This window comes from Saimiri boliviensis, chromosome 2 (genome assembly GCF_048565385.1).
Source record: "Saimiri boliviensis isolate mSaiBol1 chromosome 2, mSaiBol1.pri, whole genome shotgun sequence".
Lineage (NCBI taxonomy): Eukaryota > Metazoa > Chordata > Mammalia > Primates > Cebidae > Saimiri > Saimiri boliviensis.
The window spans coordinates 42,299,170-42,320,041 of NC_133450.1; the positions used below are offsets into that span (position 1 = coordinate 42,299,170).

The 20,872-nt window shown below is 40.7% G+C and overlaps 1 protein-coding gene across 2 annotated transcripts in view; it reads right to left on the minus strand.

Annotated features, from left to right (window-relative positions):
* The window catches only part of PRKCH (protein kinase C eta), a 347,816-nt gene that overhangs the window by 110,390 nt on the left and 216,554 nt on the right, over positions 1 to 20,872 (minus strand). For both annotated transcript variants that reach the window (XM_003924407.4, XM_074393154.1), the window contains exons 3-4: positions 6,280 to 6,430; positions 3,764 to 3,798 (exon numbers count right to left, since the gene is read on the minus strand). In XM_003924407.4, coding sequence (XP_003924456.2) covers positions 3,764 to 3,798; positions 6,280 to 6,430 — 186 coding nt within the window. The remainder of the gene's footprint in view (positions 1 to 3,763; positions 3,799 to 6,279; positions 6,431 to 20,872) is intronic.

The following is a 20,872-nucleotide window of genomic DNA, read 5'->3' on the forward strand; positions in this document are numbered from 1 at the left end:
CTGACTTTATTCCATCCTGCACCCACCACCAGAGGACTCTTCCAACACTCTAGTCCTGCCCCCATAATCGAAAACTTTCCATGGTAATTCACTGCCAATCAACAGAGGTCCTGCCCCCATAATCGAAAACTTTCCATGGTAATTCACTGCCAATCAACAGAGTTCAAATTTCCCACCCAGGTTCCAGGACCTCCAGAGGCTGCCCCAAGCTTCCTGTCACCTTTCTTCTATGGGATCTACTTGTTCCAGTAAAAACTACATGGGTTGCTCTTCCTGGAGCACATCTGCACTGCCCCCCTTCGTCCCCCCTCACCCCCCCTTACCAACAGACTACTGATGCCCTTTCCTCTCCCTGGGATAGCCTTTTTGCCTATCAACCAATTAAATCTTAAGTTTAGGACAAGATGTAACTCAAAAAATGTCTCTTCCATGAAAATACTCTACCCCTACCTGCCCTTCTAGATTGAGACTACTTGCCCTCCTCTCATCTCCCACAACCCTGAGCCTGCCCCTTCATTTCAGGCCTTCCACTCAGCCTTGCAATGCCCGCAGAATTCCCTGCATGATGCCTTCAGCAGAGGAGGCATTCAATACATGTTTGTTGAATGGCTTAATCAACTGCTGAAATAGTTAGAACTTTCTGAACAACATTTTTTTCATTCTCATCTAGATAAGTGGCATAGTGCAGATAATGGAGCTTGTCATCAAAGGATAAACACATGCAGTGAAGCAGGATAAAAATATACATCCTCTTAAGATCCTTCAAGACATGTGGAAGGTCTCCGGATTCACTACACAAAGACCGTGACATGTCAGCAAACAGTATTATACCTTAAAACACATCTAGCTTTCATCAGATTCAATTCTCAGGAGAACCAAATTGCAAGTGCCCAGAGAGCTGAGCGCGGTGGCTCACGCCTGTAATCCTAGCACTTTGGGAGGCTGAGGTGGGTGTATCACTTGAGGTCAGGAGTTCAAGACCAGCCTAACCAACATGGTGAAACCCCATCTCTACTTAAAAATACAAAAATTAGCTGGGCATGATGTCAGGCGCCTGAAGTCTCAGCTACTTGGGAGGCTGAGGCAGGAGAATCACTTGAATCTGGGATGCGGAGGTTGCAGTGAGCCGAGATTGTGCCACTGTACTCCAGCCTGGGCAACAGAGCAAAAGTTTGTCTCAAAACAAACAGAAAGAGAGAGAGAGAGAGAGAGAGAGAGAGAGAGAGAGAGAGAGAGAGAGAGAGAGAGAGAGAGAGGAGAGAAAGAAAGGAAAAGAAAAGAAAGAAAGAAAAAGTGCCCAGAGAACTGGTCTTTTTATATGAGGCGATCTCAAAACCATCCTTCACACAGAATGACTTTATTTTTTGAGGTATTGGTTTTTTTCTGGTTAGCTTAGTAAGGGCTTATCAATTTTATTAATCTTTTCAAAGAATCAGCATTGGATTTCATGGATTCTTTTTTTTGTTGTTTTCCTATTTTCAACTTCACTGATTTCTGTTTTGATTGTATTATTTCTTTTCTTATCTCTGCTTGAGGCTTAAATTTCTCTTCCTTCTCTAGCTTCCTAAGATGGAAATTTCAATTCATGATTTTAGATCTTTCTTCTTTCCTATTGCATGCATTCAATGCTATATATTCCCATCTGAGCACTGCTTTTGCTGTATAATACATATTTTTATAAGTTACATTTTCATTTTCACTTGGCTCAAAATACATTTTATGTTCTCTTGAGTCTTCTTCTTTGACCCACGTGTTACTTAGAATGCGATATTCAACCTTCAAATATTTGGGGGCTTTCCAGTTATCTTTCTGTTATTGATTTCTAGTTTAATTCCATTGTGGTCTAAGAAGGTACTGTTTCTCTTATTTTAAAGTTGTTAAGGTACGTTTCATGGCCCAGAATGTGGTCTATGTTGGTAAATGTTCCTTGTGAGCCTGAGAAGAATGTGAAAACTGCAGTTGTTGGATAGAGTATTCTAAAAATGCCAATTTTACCTAGTTGTGATAATGCTGTTTAGACCAACTATATCCCTACTGATTTTCTGCCTGCTGGGTCTATCAATTACTGAGATACTGAAGTCTCCAACTGCAGGGGTGGATTTGTTTATTTCTCCTTGTGGTTCTATCAGTTTGTCTCATGTATTTGATGCCTGTTTTAACATACATACATGTTAAAAATTGTTATGTACTATTACACTGGTCTTTTTTTTTTTTTTTGAGATGAAGTCTCACTCTGTTGCCCAGGTTGGAGTGCAGTGGCATGATCTTGGCTCACTGCAACCTCCACCTCTATACTGGTCTTTAAATAAAACAAAACTTAAATGAAAACTGTTATGTATTCTTGGAAAACTGACCCCTTTATTACTGCCCCCTCTTTATTCCTGATAATTTTCTTTGTTCTGACGTCTGCTTTGTCTGAAATACCTATGCCAGTTTGCTTTTGATCAGTGTTAGAATGGAATACCTCTCTCCAACTAGGCATTTGGTTTTATATGCCTTAGGGAGACATTAACAAAGTGGTGACTGCATGTCTCCTAACTAACAGTCTTTCCTACTCTTTAAATAGCATGTGACGCACTGAAAATCAGGCCATCAAATATCCAGGCACTATAGGCCAAAGAGAAAAAGAAATAAAATACCAATAGAGATGTATCAGAAATCTCATGTTTTAAACTAAAAACTGTCGTCTTGTCTATCCAGAGCTTCTCAACTCATCTTGGTGAGCTACCAAGGACTTCAGTACAAAATCCTGTGCTCGCAGGCCCAGGACACAAAGTGATATTGATTCTGGCTTGTGAACTATCTCCTCACTTGGGACTGAGATTAATAGCATGCAGGTCAATATTGCTGTCATAATGATTATATATTTTTTCCTAACTTTGAAAGTTCAATGGAATTGTTCATACACAGTAAAGTCAAAGTTAGATTCAAGAGTATGTCTTATTCAGTCCATCCAAGGGAAGTAATATGTTACCTCACCTCTTCCAGAAGAGAAGGCAAGATTTGCTTATCCACATGTAGGCTACCGTTCTAGGATACATGGTACTGTTTTATCAATCATCCATAGAGTGAAACGGGTCCTACGTGTAATAAACTATGTGATGATACTCTTGCCAAAGGTTAAGGAGGGCCCAGAATACAGGCAAGCCTCATCAGCCAGGTTAAACTACCTAACTGAGGGCTCTTCTTCCATTCCTGCTGTTGTATTTCATTCCAGTTCTGCTAGAACACTAGTAAATTGGTTTTTGTCTCAGATTGTGAAAAACAAACGTAACATAGTAACTTAAAAGATCACGATCACTGACAACTTTGAACATTTCTCACTTTTTTTTGAAATCATAAAGTTTCAAGAAACAATTTGGATAATAGCTTATATTTCCTGAGCAGGGAAAAAAGAGAAAACAGCAACCCTATCTAGTATCCATTGGATTGTAAAAAACAAAAGTTTATCTTCAAAATTTAAGAGTAAGTTCAGATAATCACATTACCTTTTAGTACTCTTATGTTACTGCAGAGACAAAACTTTAAACAATGAAACTTTATTAGGTATCCTGGCTTTAGAAGTGAAAACATCTCCTCTACATTGTCTAAAATATGGCCAAGATCTAACCAAACTAAAGAGTCGTAACTACATGAGGGCTTCCTTTGACCTACAGAGAGTTATTTATAACAACATTAAGGAAAGATATCCTGTTTTCTCTTGGTCTAATCATTTTTAAAGATAGGAACAAGATGACACATCATTTTTAAAATGTTTTCTTACCTTGGCATTGATAACCCTGTTTGCCAAATACTCCCCTGTTGAAGAGAAGAAAACTACCATCAGTCAAGTATTTCAGCAATAACCCTCTTACAGTCCTTAAGGAAAACAAATTTTATCCTCTCCTCCTTTATGAAAACACAATGTCAGGGAAGATGCAAAGATGATGTGCTTTGTGACCCACTGTTTGTTACTATGAGACACAAAGAAAACCATGTGATGGATTAGAATGTGCCGTTACGATATAAATGGGTGGGTAACGACAATTCCCGTTCCATCTATGTCCCCGGCAATTTCTGAGTCCTCAGTGGCAATAAATTCTCATCTGTATGTGGGGTTCAGCCTTGGCCTAAAGAGTTCCCGCCTTGTTCTCTCTCACATAAAGATGTTCAGATGCTGAAGTAAACAGACACAGATACACTGTGGAAGCGCACAGAGGAGTCTACTGCAGCTGCCTGACCCAGGGGACCCGGCCTTGTCCCTGGTGTCCACATCATCCCTGGAGTCCACAGGTGGGCCGAGGCGCCACCACAATATGCCCTTCAGGCCCACCACTTCCATCTCTGCCTCTCCCGAATATCTTCTATGGGTGATGGTAATGTTAGGAGTATTCTCATTCTCATGAACAAAGACCACAGTAACTAAGCCCATAGGATGTGCCAGGCACTGGGCCAAGCAGCTGATATATACTATTTCTTTTAATCCTCACAAAAAGCCATGGGAGGCAGCATTCAAAATAACATGGGTAAGAGCACACACTCCGAAGCCAGATGGACTGAGGCTTTGAGCCACAGTTTCCTCATCCATAAGAGGGACTAATGATAGCAGTGCCTACTACACAGGGCTCTAATGAAGATTAAATGTTGTAATATAAAACGCTCAGAATAGGGCATGGCACTTTAAATACTATATAAAAGTTTATTACACAAGTAAAATAAAATTGTTGTCTATTTTGCAAATGAAGAGATATTGATAGGCTATACAACTTGACCAAGTCACACACTCAGTTGATGATGAGACTGGAAGTCAGAGTCCAAGCTCTTAATCATATATATGTAATACATGCACCTAATATTTTAAGTGTGTGTGTGTGTGTGTGTGTGTGTGTGTGAGAGAGAGAGAGAGAGAGAGAGAGAGAGAATATGAGGCTGTGTGGGTGTGTGGGGGCGGGGTTTAAGGCTGGTTGGGTGCAGTTTATGTTTCTTTGGTGGAAAAAAAGTCAGTGAAATGATCAAATAAGTTTCCATTACGATTGTTAGTTCAGGTCAGGGGCCGTCACCACTAATGCCTACAGGGGCCTGGCAGGTCATATAAAAGAGAGAAGTGGAAAGGTGTGACATGAAATACACTGCAACAGGCAGGCACTCTTAGGTCAAACCAGCGAACCGCAGAGAGGTGGGGCTGTGGCCAAGTAGTGTGCAGCCTGCTGCAAAGAGGAAACGTGGGCTCAAAGACGCTAGGGCTGCTCATTTTTTTCCCCCAAAAAAATGTAATAGATTTTTTTTCTAAAGACAATAAATGTTATGACACATTTGCTGGCTTCATATCTACAACTTAGGGTCTCAAAACTTGTTTCTTGATTAAAAATGTCAGAAATACTAACTAGCCCTAGGTTCTGACTATTGAAGATATAAAATCCAAAGTATCACAGAAAGCAAAATACAAAGTAATTAATTGATCAATACTCAGAAACTTCTCTGATCCAAGGGTTTCTGCCTTCATTAAACAAAATGATCAATGTTGACAACAAAAATATAGATCTGCTTTCGTGCTACTAAACTGTGTTTTCTCCTGAGATGGGTACGTGAGGGCATACTTTTTTCTTCTCTTCCCAAATAAGTATGCTTAATTTATCACTAACTAAAGATAACTAGCTATTGATTAAATTTATTTTACATTTGCCACTGAGACTTAAGCTTCAGTTGTATGTCTAGTAAGCTATAGTCCCAAATCTCTACATTTCTCAATGTTTAATTATCTTATTTCCTAATTGTCTGGGATTAGATTATAGTATATGATCACTGAAGGCTATTATCTTCTGCTACATACCAAGAGGCTGAAAACTACTTTGTGTTTAGTTTTCTCGCAACTATTAATTTCCATAGGTCATCATGTGATTCATGCCTTCTTCAAGCAATACTGTTAATTATTCTTTGGTCCTTAGGGGCTGATTATCCAATTTATTGATTGTCTATTTATTGATTCACTAGGTTTTTTTCTCTGATTTATGTTTTTTGACCCGTTCATGATTCATTAGCATCTTTATCAAGATGATTTTAAAAAGAAATAATATCTAAAATTTGGACCCGTAAACTATTTAGTTTTTTTTGTTTTGGTTTGGTTTTTTTTGTTTTGTTTTGCAATGGAGATTTAAATTATTGGGTCAACATATTAGAATAAAAGGCTAAAATCAGATCCCAAAAGAATTCTTAAATAATCATACATTCTGCTGAAGTCGTGCATAACCAGAGGAAGCCTATTAGAGAGAATTTCCGAGGAGAAGTCAGGGAGCCCCTTACCAGATAAACTCCCTGCAGTGAGAGCAGTAGGTGGGCTGCCTCAGATACGTGGCCATGAACTTGTGTCCATTGATCTGGTGGACTCGTCTTCGCATTGCCCTTTGGCGCTTCCTGGTAAAATGTTTGAAGATCCGGTCTCTCTGGAGAGTAGCTATATATTAAAAGAAAGGAAAAAAAGAAAAAGATGTCAGGAATCTAATGCACCTAATAGATAGATGAGAAAGTTTGATAGTTCAAGTACTCCCCAAATTATTATTTTTTCCTTCAAGATCTAAAACACCCCCCCGAAATCACTGTGGTTTCCTAATAGGACTCCATTTTTTTTTTTTTTTCTTGAGACAGGATCTAAGGCTAAAGTGCAGTGGCTCAATCACAACTTACTGCAGCCTCAAACTCTCAGGCCCAAGTCATGCTCCTACCTCAGCATCCTGAGGTGCCGAGGCTATAGGCACACACCACCGTACCCAGCTAATTTTAAAAAAAATTATTTTGGAGACATGGGGGTCTCACTATGATGCCACAGCTGGTCTCCAACTCCCAGGTTCAGGTGATCCTCCTGCCTTGGCATCCCAAAGTGCTGGGATTGCAAGTGTGTGTCACCGCACCCAGCCACGTGGCTTTTTAAGGTTAGACCTATGCAAACCCCTGAGATGCCTATTGCCTGGTTATAACTGGCTATCATGGGGCAATCTCTTGCAGCACAGACCACAGGTTTCCCAGGGTTCTGACAGGGTGGCATGTGACATCAGCATGGTCTTCTAGCTCCAGTCTGGCTGATTGGGACCTCAGGTCCATCTATGGGCTGTAAGCATTTCTCATTACTCTCCTTTAATTCTGGTATCCTTGCAAACTAAATGGGGGAATTGACCACCGCACAGACTATGAGAGCTCTGTCCAAAAGCCATTGGTACAAGACTACCTCTGTTAACCTGGAATAGGTAGAAATTAACCTGGACTAGGTTCTAACCTCACGCTTTTAAAACAGTGCCTTTAATCTGAGGACTCTTAAAACTGCATAATTATGTCTTCCAAATAATTATACTAGACTTTTTCTAGTGTCTGCAGAGACTTGTGATTGATACAATATAGCTTAATTCCTCGATAATTCTTTAATCACTGAAACAAAGAAAATTTTTAAAATCACGAAAGAATAATTTGCTAAAAAATTTCAAACCCCAGAAGAGACAGAAGATTTCAGAGATAATCTCAGATACCTGTTAAAAAGGAAATTATAGAACAAGAAGAAAACACACAAAAAATTATACTCCGAGGACAAGATAAGGATAATAAAACTCCTATTTGTGATACCAACAGCTTGGGAGGCTGAGGCAGGAGGACTGCTCGAGCCCAGGAGTTCAAGACCACCCTGAATAAGATAGTGAGGCCCTGTCTCTTAAAAAACTTTTTTTTAAAAGCGATAAAAAAACTCAAAAGCCATCAAAAGTTCACACATTTGCAATTTAAGAAAGTTAAAGTTCTAGTTGACTAAAAATACAGAGCAGAAAGTTGAAAGAAAGAAAATGAGGGGAGGGAGGACTTGTAACACATAGCAAAGGGTTACTATTTATAATACATAGAACTCAGTAAGAAAAAAAGATGAACCATCCAGCAAAAATAGGCCAGAGGATGTGAAGAGGCAATTCCTAAAACTCTAAGTGCAAACAGCCAATAACCATGCTAAGATGTCCAGTCAAGATGTATAACCAAGACGGACACAGAAGAACCAGAAGCTAAGTCTCATTTTTGCTTCGTAAGTTGGCAAATACTTAAAAACATTGCTCAAGTGTCCGTTTTAACAAGCGTGAGGTGGAACAGGCACCCCGTCCTGTTGGTTGGCGTATAAACTGGGCTCCGGTCCTGGCCCCACCACACCAGCTCTCTTTTTCTTGCTAAGCCTCAGGGATCCCATCTAGAAACTAGGTGAACTCTTCCTCTTGGGGTTTTTCCAAGGACTGAATCAGGTAACACATTCAAACAGCTTAGCACAAAGCTACGCACATCGCAGCATTTTTAAAAATGTAGTTATTTAGGGCAAGCGCAGTGGCTCACATCTTTAATTCCAAAATTTTGGGAGGCGGAAGTGGAAGATTACTTGAACCTAAGAGTTGGAAACCAGTCTGTGCAACATAGTGAAACTCCTTCTTTACAAAAAAAAAAAAAAAAAAAAGAAAAAAAAAAAGAATATAGCTGGATGTGTACCTATGGTCTCAGCTACTAAGGAGGATCATTTGAGCGCAGGAGGTTGAGACTACCATAAGCCATGATTGCACCACTGCACTCCAGCTGCGCAACAGGACAAGACCCTCTCTCCAATAAAATAAATAAAATAAAAGGAAAAGAAAGAAAAATATATAGTTATTTCATTGATAATTTTCTTGGAGACCAATGTGACAATACCTGTCAAAGAAATTAGAGTCTACACAACAGATCTCAAAGAGTGAAATGCAGAAATATCAAAATAAATTTGGCTAACACACTAATACCTTCAGAGGTTCCAGCACAGTTAAAATTACACCTGCCTCAGTTTTGTTTGGACATATGTGTAATCTTTGGCAAACAGCCTAATGACTTTCCTTCTTAGGTTTCCCATATGTCTCGAGAAGATGAAGATGCCCCTGTCGTCAGCCCTGTGGGAATAATGTCATGACCAATAATCCTGACAGCTTCGAAGGACTGCATAAGAACAGAAGTTACTACACTATACTGCCCTCTTCCATGCATGACACTTCTAGAAGTCATTTGGAAACCACAAAGTGAACAGATTTTAACATGCCTTTGCTGGCAGATGACAAAATTAGACTAACTGTAACACTATCTAGCCTCTGTTATCACCAGCCTGAGACCCAGCTTAATACCGGCCAAAGCAAAACTCGTATTGAATTATTAATAGTAAACACTTATCATTCCTAGATGCAAATTAAGTTCTCCCTGGGGATCTGATTACCAAGAATTTACTTATTTAATCCCTTACTACTACAAAAGTTGGTTAAAATGCCAGTTCACTTGCATGTTTAATATTTCATGAATTGAATCTTTTTTTTTAACAGCTATTGTCACGGCAGTTGCATGACCTACAAATTTCCTAGTTGATTCTTTATAACTAGAGGAGGATTTAAGAAAAAGCTTCTTGTAGCTATCCACCATGCCAATCATTTCTTGCCGCCTTCGCTCCTGCCTTTTGACCTTCCTAAACTGCCCTTCCCTCTTTTCATCCAACCATTAATAGTGAAATTAACCTATCTGCCTCAGAGCCTGAGCAACCTCCCCCAAATCCTAAAGTCAAGTGACATGCTACCCATCTGTTCCCACAGCAGCCTGAGAGCGCACCTCAATCTCTTCTCTCACGACCTGGTGCCCTGTCGCTTTCGCTCCTGCCCCAGGCACTTCCCAAGCACTTTCATACAGGGACATGGACAAACATCACTCTTCCCTTTTATATACTTTATCACATGTGCCTCTTTGTTTAGAAAACAAACCTACACACTCATGCACGTACACATACACTTGGGGCTTTGCAAGACATTTGGTCACATAAAGAAAACTGGGGCCCCCATGGCTTCCGATAGCTTTCACTGTCACCATGTTCTAGATTGCTGCCATGAACAAGAGGAAACAGCCCTCCTACTGCACTCTTCCCCTGCCCACAGACTCCAACCCCACTTCACCATCGGAACGCAGAGGGAACTTCCTCATTGTTTGCACCGCCTTCTGTTGACTTAGGACTGAGTTAAAAGGACTGACAAACAAAAAGCAAAAAAACCCATTGAACCCTATGGTGCTTAAATCAACGAGGGCTTTGAGAAATCTCTCAGATCATATTTTAGTTAGACACGTCAGGCAACCCTAACATGCTTTGCAGCCAAAACTTGCATCATAACTTCTGTTTGGCTCCTTAGGTGCCCAATGGTTCTAAATAAATAAGAAGCTGGCTCTGTGCCCCAGCACGAAAATTCACATTCCATTCTCCAGAGGGGTGCAGACCTGGAGTCCTGATCTGTCTCTCCGGAGTGGGTCTTGAAAAACCACCCATCCACAGAGTGCAGAGTAATTATATCAAATATAATGAAGTTGAACTATTTTAAACTAAAAACTCATCTCTTCTGAACTAAAATTATATGTCATAAAACTGGACTGTCATTCCATGCTTGTTTTGAGAACTTTAGAAAGCACAAGTGACCAGGAGTCACCAGACAACCCCAGGGCAAGTTTTCATTTGCAAAAAGTTGCGCTGGACTAAAGCTTGCGTTGGTCACGCGAGGCTTCTGTGGAGGAGGCTATGTCTCTGAGCATTCCTATTCTCTTGCTGTGATTCCGTAAACTGTTTTAATTTTATCTTAAAAGCAGTAAATACTTCACCCTCTTTGGTCTTTTGTTCTATCTGCCTGAATTTATGGTTTTATATTTCAGCAGCAGAAGTATATATTTGAAAGTACTTCTAAAACATTCCAACATGGGGCAAAAGCATGGATCACACCTCCTCATTTTTAAAATGACTGTAAGCAAATTAAATCAGGGAGAATTTCCGGCATGGAACTTTTTAGTTTCCGGAATTACTGGCATAAAATGCACAGAGAATATAACTTTGATGCGGTGTAAAATACGATGTAACTCAAGTTTAATTTGCCTAATAGCAAAAGCAGTGTGGTTTACCAAGACCTGTGGCTTACCCTTAAGGTATTGCACTGAGAGGACAGAACAGCTTTCTATATGACGACAGATAATAGAATTTGGTGGCTGAGGCTGCGGAATCCAGAGCCTGGGGTGTGAAGACTGCTTCTGCCCTTATGAGTTCAGTGGCCTTAAGCAAGTTGTTTAACATCCTATGCTTCAGTTTCCTCAGCTACAGAACATAAAGAGTGTGTTCCGCATAGGGCCATTTGAGGACTTGATAAGTTAATACATACAGCATAATTAGAAAAGTACCCGACAGGTAGTAACTTACCTAGCGTAACTGTGAAAACCCTTACTTCACATGACCATAGAGTTCTAGGAATAGAAAGAATTTGTTTTTTTTTTTTTTAGACAGCGTCTCACTCTTTCACCAGGCACCAGGCTGGAGTGCAGTGGCACAATCTCGGCTCACTGCAACCTCCGTCTCCTGGGTTCAAGCAATTCTTCTGCCTCAGCCTCCCAAGTAGCTGGGACTACAGGCGCACACCACCACGCCCAGCTAATTTTTGTATTTTTAGTAGAGACGGGGTTTCACCATGTTGGCCAGGATGGTCTCGATCTCTTGACCTCGTGATCCGCCTGCCTCGTCTTCCCAAAGTGCTGGGATTACAGGCTTGAGCCACCGTGCCCGGTCAGAAAGAAATTTTTTTGTTTAAGAGACAGGGTCTTGCTATGTTGTTCAGGCTGGTCTGGAACTCCTAGGCTCAAGTGATTCTCCTGTTTGGGCCTCCCAAACTGCTGAGATTACAGGTATGAGCCACCACACCTGGCTGATAGAAAGGACTTTCAATTCAATTGTCTAATTGTCTAGAGGAAGAATGAATACCCAGGAAATTGAGGCCTAGAGAAATTAATGTGTCCGAGACACATTTAGATGGCTTGTGCTAGAACCGACACTAGAATCTTCCGCGCACCCTGCACTGTGCCCTTTATTAACACCAGTTCTCCTGGTATCTCTGGAAAGTAATAAATTTTCCAGTGAGGAAACAGAAACTAACAGGAAGGTTAAGCGAGGTCAAGCAGCCAATGACAGAATTAAGGACACCAGACTCTGTTGACTATTGTAGAACTATCAAATGTCTTCTTTCTTCTTCCTGAGATATTTGTTTTATCATTTGTACACATGGGAGGAAACAACTGTGAGAAAAACAAACAGAAAAACCTCATCAAGAAAGAACCAGAAAATACTATATGGTTTATGTCTGTAAAACATATCCCAGGAAGATAATGAGGTAAGGTAGCAAGAGAATTTTGCTTAACATCATCAAAAAAACTGAATAAGCAACTACCTGCAAAAAAAAAAATGATGCATAAAGAATGCTTATATAATCCTTGAGACAGTAACGACATAAACAGAGATCAGAACATGTGTTAAGCCAATGCCTAATTGAAATGAGTATTTACAACAAGCACACACCAGCACTGGGTGACAGTGACATGGGCACTGAGTGAAGAAATCACAGGAGTTGGAGGTCTAGTCCTCTGACTAACTAAAGAAAACTTCCAGATTAGTAATCTTTGGAAAAGAGGAAGGAGAACTTGGTGAATTAGATCAGGGAGAAGGTACCAGGAATTCTGTGCCAGCACCTGTGACAAAGACTGCAACAAAAGGTTTTTGTGTTTAAAATTAGCCAGGCGTGGTGGCAGGTGCCTATCATCCCTCATCCCAGCTACTCAGGAGGCTGAGGCAAGAGGATTGCTGGCTAATTTTTGCATTTTTAGTAGAGACGAGGTTTCACCATGTTGGCCAGACGGTCTTGAACTCCTGACCTCGGGTCATCCGCCCACCTTAGCCTCCCAAAGTGCTGGGATAACAGGCATGAGCCACCATGCCTGGCCTTGCTGCCATTTTAAAATACCTTTTGTACTCTGTCTACACCTGTCCTCCTTGGGATTCCCCCAGGAGCACAGTTCAAGACAGGGACTTAAGTAACTAGCAGTTTATTCAGGAAGGAATCCCCAGATGCACCAGGGGATTACAGAAGTGAGACAGGGAAAGGAAGGAAACCAACAGTAAGTATATTACTGAGCAGGTTTCCACGGTGGGCAACCAAGGCTCAATTCCTGTCAGGAATTTCAAGGACCTGGTAGAACACCCTCAGTGGGTGAGGAAGTTGGGTTATTTATCCTCTGGCTCCCATTCATCACTGGCTGTTGGCTGCTTCAAGGGAGGGAGGGTATTAATTTTCCAGCATTTCCAGCTTGCTTTTGTGGGATAAGAGGAAACACGGGTGGGGCATCCATAGCATCTGCTGTAGTAATGTATTTACACTTATCCTGGTCCTGATTTCTCATTGAAATTTTACTGCCATATATACCTTTAAAAAATCACAAGTAGAGTTGGGGTCTCACTATGTTGCCCCAGCTGGTCTCAAACTCCTGGGCTCAGGTGATCTCCCTTTGGCCTCACAAAGTGCTAGGATTACAGGCATGAACCCCTGTGCCCAGCTATGCCATATATGCTTTCTGTAGGCTTCTTCAAGGTGAAGAGAAGTTGAAAATGTTTACAATAATAGTCTTCAACTATCACTGTGTCTACTCCTTTCTGCACATATAATAATGGAAATTCCCTCCTGTCCTATTACCAATTGCAAGAATTCTATAATTCCCTTCTGCAAAAATGTTCAGAATTCCTATTCTCTTGCTGTGATTCTACAAATATTTCATTTTCCTCTATTGATGTCATCTGTAAATAGGCTTTTAGCTGCCACTTCTCCATTCTTCCTTTTTGGTGTTTTGTTTTTATCTTTTCACTAATAGTAGGTCAGAACTTCTTTATTTTTTAATACATGAAAATTACACATTCCTCAATGGATCATCACCACTTGTCAGGATGATGAGAAAAAGTGTTTCTGTTCCATCACATTTGGGTTGGATAATATGGAGGTGCAAGGCCACTATGACTCTGTCATCCTATCTGAAAAACATCTCAAAATGGTATTATTGTCAACTGCAAGCTTAAATGAGATTATCTATCCTGGTTTTATATACTTGAAAATATAAACATTTTTAAATTACCTGGAAATTGTTTTCAGATTCTTCATTACTAAATTTAACTGGAGAGAACATGTCTCATTCATGAGCCTCTGTCCTCCTGATAATCTTTTAAATGTAATGTAAGTGCAATGTAAGGGAACACGTAGCTATGACGTGGTCTCAGCTGTCAGGACGCAGACACCATGTAAGATCTCTCTTTTTGATTTATTGTTGTCCTTCTTTATAGAGACAATGTAATGATGACTATGGAAAATGTAAGTGGTACAGAAAACTATCATGAAGAGTTTCTTTTTAAAAATCATAAATCTTATTACATCAATAATCACTGAAAATCCTGGTGACATGCCAAATATATACTCTATAGCTAGAGTCTTAATGATGTGTGTCATACTCCATGTGTTGCACAGTCAACTACTTTTCACCCAGAACATCTTTCCATATCTTTGTAAAAGTTACTGTTTCTGTTCTTGTAGCCACTAATATTAAAGTTAGCATTTAATCATATTTCATAAAGTATGTATACAGCACAACTTAAAAGTAAGCTGATAGCACAATCATATGATCCCGGTGAAAGCAGTGCTCCTCTGTTTAAAAATCTGTGTATTTTTCCCATTTACTTGAAGCTCAGCAACTGTTCTCTCTACCCCCACTCCAGCCTCCAAGCCCAGGTTGGTCTTCCTTCCTCACAAAAAAGATTCTTATACAAACAACCCGTCCAACCAAAATCTTTTTCAGATAAACATGTGTTTCCTGCTGAGAACTAAAAGAATCCTGTCCTTTCGTTTGGCTTATTCCATTTCCCTTTTGATATTTTTTTCTCTCTTATCCACTGGTAGCCTTCTAAAGTCCTTTTAAGCTCTCAAGTTCTGGTATCATGATTTTGAAAATATCTTAAAGGATATTAGCCATGAGGAGCATGCTGCTGAGTCATTTCTAAGTACATGGCGGAACGAAAGCTCTGCTGCCTTTCCTGTGTTTCTGATTCAACATGATTTTTAAAACTGCGGTACTGTTGCTCACTGTAAACAGACTAATTCAAAATCCAACACCAAAGATTAATCACCTTTGGTCACTAAACCAAGGTGAGAGCTTTGAACCTTGGCCACCTTTTTTTGATAGTTTTTTTGTTTGTTTGTTTGTTTTTCCTTAAAGAGCGGGGGGGGGGGAATCAGGGGCGGGAACTTAAGAGGACAGGTCAATAGATGCAGCAAAACATCACGGCACACGTATACCTATGTAACCTGCATATTCTGTACATGTACCTCCCCACCTTTTTTTAGAAGAAATAAAGCGGAAAAAAAGAAAAAGGAAAAGGGGGTCATGGTGGCTTACACCTATCATCTTAGGACTTTAGGATGCTGAGGTGGGAAGATCACTTGAGGCCAGGAGTACAAAACCAGTCTGGGCAACACGGTGAGACCTCGTCTCTGCAAATAATAAAAAGTCAGCCAGGTCTGATGGCACATGCCTGTGGTCCCAGCTACTTGGGAGGCTGAAATAGGAGAATCGCTTGAGCCTGGGCAATCAAGATGGCAATAAGCCGTGATCATGCCACTGCTCTTCAGCCTAGGTGACACAATAGGACCTTGTCTCAGAAAGGAAAAAAAAAGGGAAAAGAAAGATTATTAAAAATAATAATTAAAAAATTAAAATGCCAAGCATGGTGGCTCATACCTGCCATCACAGGCTTTGGGAGGTTGAGGTGGAGAATTGCTTGAGACCAGGAGTCTAAGACCAGCCTGGGCAACACAGCAAGATCCCATCTTTACAAAACTGTTTCAGAAAATCAGCCAGGCATGGGAGAACGCAACTGTAGTTCCAGCTACTCAGATGACTGAGGCAGAAGTATCACTGGAGCCCAGGATTTCAAGGCTTCAGTGAGCCATGATCATGAAGACAGCTGCTTTAATCAAATATCATTTACCTTATGTCATTACTCCTTGTCAGAAGCTAACAACTTAGAAGCATATTATCCTGGCTGCTAGGATGGTTTTACTTGTTTTTTTCAGAATTCTATTATGCCTTAAATTAAACAGGAACAAAATAAAACTTAGATGAAAAAAATTAACTTTGTTTTTAAAACAGTATAAACATAGGTTTGGTAGTGATGGGGATTGAAACCTCTAATAAAAGCAGATTTTTGGATTTGCAATAAATTCCCTCCTCTATGATCCAGTGTTGCCCCTTTGCTACCAGAAAGAGAACATTCTACTAGTCAAGGACAAAGGAATTCTCTTTTCTTAAAATTCATTCAAAGAGTTTTTTCTCTATTACTGTAATAATCCAGTGTTACCTCTAAGTGTTCGTAATTTTCTAAGGAAAGTAAAGGTATATATACAAGAATATTTGAAATAGCTGGGTGAAAACCATGAACAATGCCTGCATCTTCTGGAAATTTTGGTACCAGCCCAATACACCATATTAACATTAAGTCTGGATATTTCCATTTTAATTCAGAGGGCTATCATAATCTAGCAGCCACCCAGTCTAAATACGCTACAGTTCAACAAACTGTGAGGGTTCCCACTGAAAAACAAGAAGCAACAGACCTCTCAACCCTAGGTTGATATGCAATTCACAAGCCACTTCTGGGGAAATCAGGTATTTTGCCCCATTTTGTGCATCAAGTGGCAGGTCATCTTTTGCTATGACCATGATCTCAATATAGGCTGTAAGGACACCTAACCAATCCTTCCCTCTCCATCATATGCTTCTTAAATTGACAGTTTTTGAATGCTGACTAAGTTGGGAATACTGGTGGGATGTAGGGGTATAATGGTGAACAAGATACAGTAATGCCTTCAACTGAACATCTGTCTAATGCTGGAGCTACACTGTGCATGGCTATCACTACGTGCAGTAAAAGTTTCCATGGGAGTGTGGAAGGGCAGGATAAAACTATGAGCTAGTGAAGGTTTCAGAACAAGGCAAAGGGATCTGAAGCAGGAAAAATGGGGAAGAGTGTTGCCAGAAGAGTAAACATTATGCACCAATGCCCAGAGTTAAGAGAAAATAAAATTCAAGGAATTCTTGATATTCACCTTCTGACCTAATCACCTTGACATCCATGTCATCAACCTCCAATACAGCACTTACAGAATTTGTCTACTATTTACTAGAGCTGACACCACCAAGCAGGACAGGGAAGAGTACTCCAAGGTTCTCAGATCACTAGGCGGGGCTGCACAAAGAACTACTAGATCTTCCACTTGTTTCTCACCTTCTTCATTAAAATGTTGTGTAGCCGGGCGCGGTGGCTCAAGCCTGTAATCCCAGCACTTTGGGAGGCCGAGGCGGGTGGATCACGAGGTCGAGAGATCGAGACCATCCTGGTCAACATGGTGAAACCCCGTCTCTACTAAAAGTGCAAAAAATTAGCTGGGCATGGTGGCACGTGCCTGTAATCCCAGCTACTCAGGAGGCTGAGGCAGGAGAATTGCCTGAGCCCAGGAGGCGGAGGTTGCGGTGAGCCGAGATCGCGCCATTGCACTCCAGCCTGGGTAACAAGGGCGAAACTCTGCCTCAAAAAAAAAAAAAAATGTGTATATTTTATGGTGTTTATAATGGTACTATATAAATATAACATTTATAATGAAATATATTTGGAGTCCATGCTCAAAAATTGTTCACAGATGGGTGTGTGATCAAGACCACTGACTCAGATGCACTGCATTCCAGTTGGAGAAATAAGTTCTAAAGAGATAAAAAGCATCAAGCACTCAAGCTAAGCGCCATCTACAGGGTGAGGAACAGGGAAAGACCCCCATAGGCTGGGGTAGTCAGGAAAGGCTCCCTGACAGAAGAGTAGTACTTAAACTAAGGTAAGTAGAGAAGTTGGGAGAGGACACTCTACCTTGAGGAATGACACAGCCCAGAGAAATTATGTTGGGGAACAACCAGAAAACCAACTTCTCTGATAGGGTTCCCACAGGGTAATGTGACAGATGTTGAGGATCCTAGCTTTGGGAAGAAAGGAACCAGGACAAGGGGGTATCTTCAGTATCAGTCTAAGAAATCATTACCAGCAGGGACCTTGGAAGTCATATATTCTTTCTAAGCATGGTGGAAGGCTTTTCTGGACATTGAAAAGGCTGAGTCAAATAATCGGTGAAGTTCCTTCTAGCTCTTAAGAGTCCCTGCTCCCAGTGAAACGCTGGACGCAGTGGCTCATGCCTGTAATCCCAGCACTTTGGAAAGTTGAGGCAGGAGGACTGCTTGAAGCCAGCAGTTTAAGACCAGCCTGGGCAACAAAGCAAGAACCTGTGTCTATTAAAAAAATAAAACAAGAAACTAGCTTTCCAGAATGAGGGCAAAATAAAGAAAACTGAGATAGTTCACTACCAAATACTTTCACTAAATAAATTTAAAGAATGTACTTGAAGAAAGAGGGAAATGTTCCTCCAGGGAAGGTCTGAGTTATACAAGAAAATGGTATGTTAAAAAAATTATAAACATGTAGGTAAATATAAACAAAGAATGTTGAAATAAATAATAATGTCTAGTTAATGGAGCTTCAAAAGAAAAACAAAAATACATAAAAAATACCAAAGAATTGCACATAAGCCAGGAGGAAAGTGATTGGAGGTAAAAACATTCTAACATCCTTAGGTTGCGCAGTACAAGGAAAAAGTGGTAGCTAACTTTAGACTTTGTTACATAGACAGTTAAAATTCCAAGTATGATCACTTCAAGAAAAGAGAGAGAGAGAGATTCTATCTTCCAAACCAATAGAGGTGGGAAAAAATGGAATTGGTAGAGACAGTGGTAGAGGGAGAATCTCAATAAACTTTTAAAAATAGGAAATCCAGGCCAAGTGCAGTAGTTCACGCCTGTAATCCCAGCACTTTGGGAGGCCAAGGCAGGCAGATCGCGAGGTCAAGAGATCAAGATCATCCTGGCCAACATGGTGAAACCCCGTCTCTACTAAAATTACAAAAATGAGCCAGGCATGGTAGTGTGTGCCTGTAGTCTCAGGTACTTAGTAGACTGAGGCAGGAGAATCACTTGAACCCAGGAGGCAGAGGTTGCAGTGAGCTGAGATGGCACCAGGCACTCCAGCCTGGGTGACAGAGCAAGACTCCATCTCAAAAAAAAAAAAAAAAAAAAAAGGAAATCAAAATCTAACCACGTGTTGTTCATAAGGCACAAATCTAAGACACAGGTAGAAAGAGTAGAAGGTAAATGAATGAAAGAAGATCCAAAGCAAGGCAATATTAACCAAAAGAAATGCAATGCAGCCACATTGAAATCAGATAAAATACACTGTAAGAGAAAGAAAATTACTAGAAATAAAAAAGAAGTGATCGTATAATAAAAGATTTTCCAGGAAAATATAACAGTCTTATATTTGTATATATTCAGTAGCAGAGCTTTAAAATAAACCTACGGCATTTACTCATTATTGCAGAGCTATATTGTTGCAGAGCTGAGTGGTGTCTAGGATTACATTCCCTTCTCTAAGCATACATTCTAGAACACTCTAAAATAAAATCCACATGACAGCATTAGCAGCAGCGAATCTATATGGGTCTACAGCAACTCGATTCTTGCTTCCTTGGAGGAAAGAATTTGGCCAGACAGGATAAGGTAGAGTGAGAGACCAAGGCAAGTTTTAGAACAAGAGTGAATGTTTATTAAAAATGCTCGCAAACAGGAATGAAAGGAAGCAAAGTACACGTGGAAGAGGGCCAAGTGGGCAACTTGAGAGATACAAGAACGCTGTCCGACCCTTGACTTGGGATTTTCACACAATTGGCATGGTGCTGAGGTCTGTGTCTCTCCTCACTTGATTTTTCCTTGGGGTGGGCTGTCTGCATGTGCAGTGGCCTGCCAGCACTCGGGAGGGATGGCATGTGCAGGGTGTTCACTGAAGTTCTACACATGCTCATTTGAGGCATTTTTCCCCTACCAATTGAGTCCTAAAGGAAGGTCATATACCAGTTAAATGCCAACATTTTGCCTCTTAGCGTGCATGTTTAAGGCCACTCATCCAACTCCTGAAATCATATGAGGAAGCTGCTGATTGGCCCATGGTGGCTCAAACTGCAATCCCAGCACTTTGGGAGGCCAAGGTGGGCAGATCATGAGGTCAGGAGATGGAGACCATCCTGGCTAACATGGTGAAACCTTGTCTCCACTAAAAATCCAAAAAAATTAGCTGGGCGTGGTGGCAGGTACCTGTAGTCCAACCTACTCCGGTGGCTGAGGCAGGAGAATTGCTTGAACCTGAGAGGCAGAGGTTGAGTGAGCCAACATTGTGCCACTGCACCCCAACCTGGGCAACAAAGCCAGACTCCTGTCTCAAAAAAATTTAAAAAAAGGAAGCTACTGATTACCTACTTGAGATGTTTTCTATCTACCAGGAGCCTTCCTTTCCCTGGTGCCAGCTATGATAGTATGTTAGAGATACAGTTTAACAACCGCCTGACCATTACCTGATGGTTGCCTGACATTCCTGTGGGAAGAGGGGGCCTCTCCTGCCCTGCTCTTATCTGCCTAACTACTCTAGCAGCAAGTTCAGATACAGTCCCTATTCTCTTATTCTACCAGCTGCTCAAAAATCATACCATGGCTGGCATCTGCTTTCTATTCATGGAGATATGATTCATTTCTCTTGGGTGAATGCCTAAGATAAGAACTGCTGGGTCACAAGGTAATGGTCTGTTTAGTTCTGTAAGAAACTGCCAGACCATTTTTCAAAGTGGTTGTACCATTTTGAACTCCCATTAAAAATACAAAAAGTTCTAGTGCTCCATAATCTCACTGACAGTGTTGTTGGTCTTTTTCATTTTAGCCTTTCTAGTAGTATCTCATTGTGGTCTTAATTTGCATTTCCCTAAAGCCTAAAATTGCTGAGCATGTTTTTATGTGTGTATTGCTCATTCATATTTCTTTTGAGAAATGTCTGTTCAAATCTTTTGCTCAT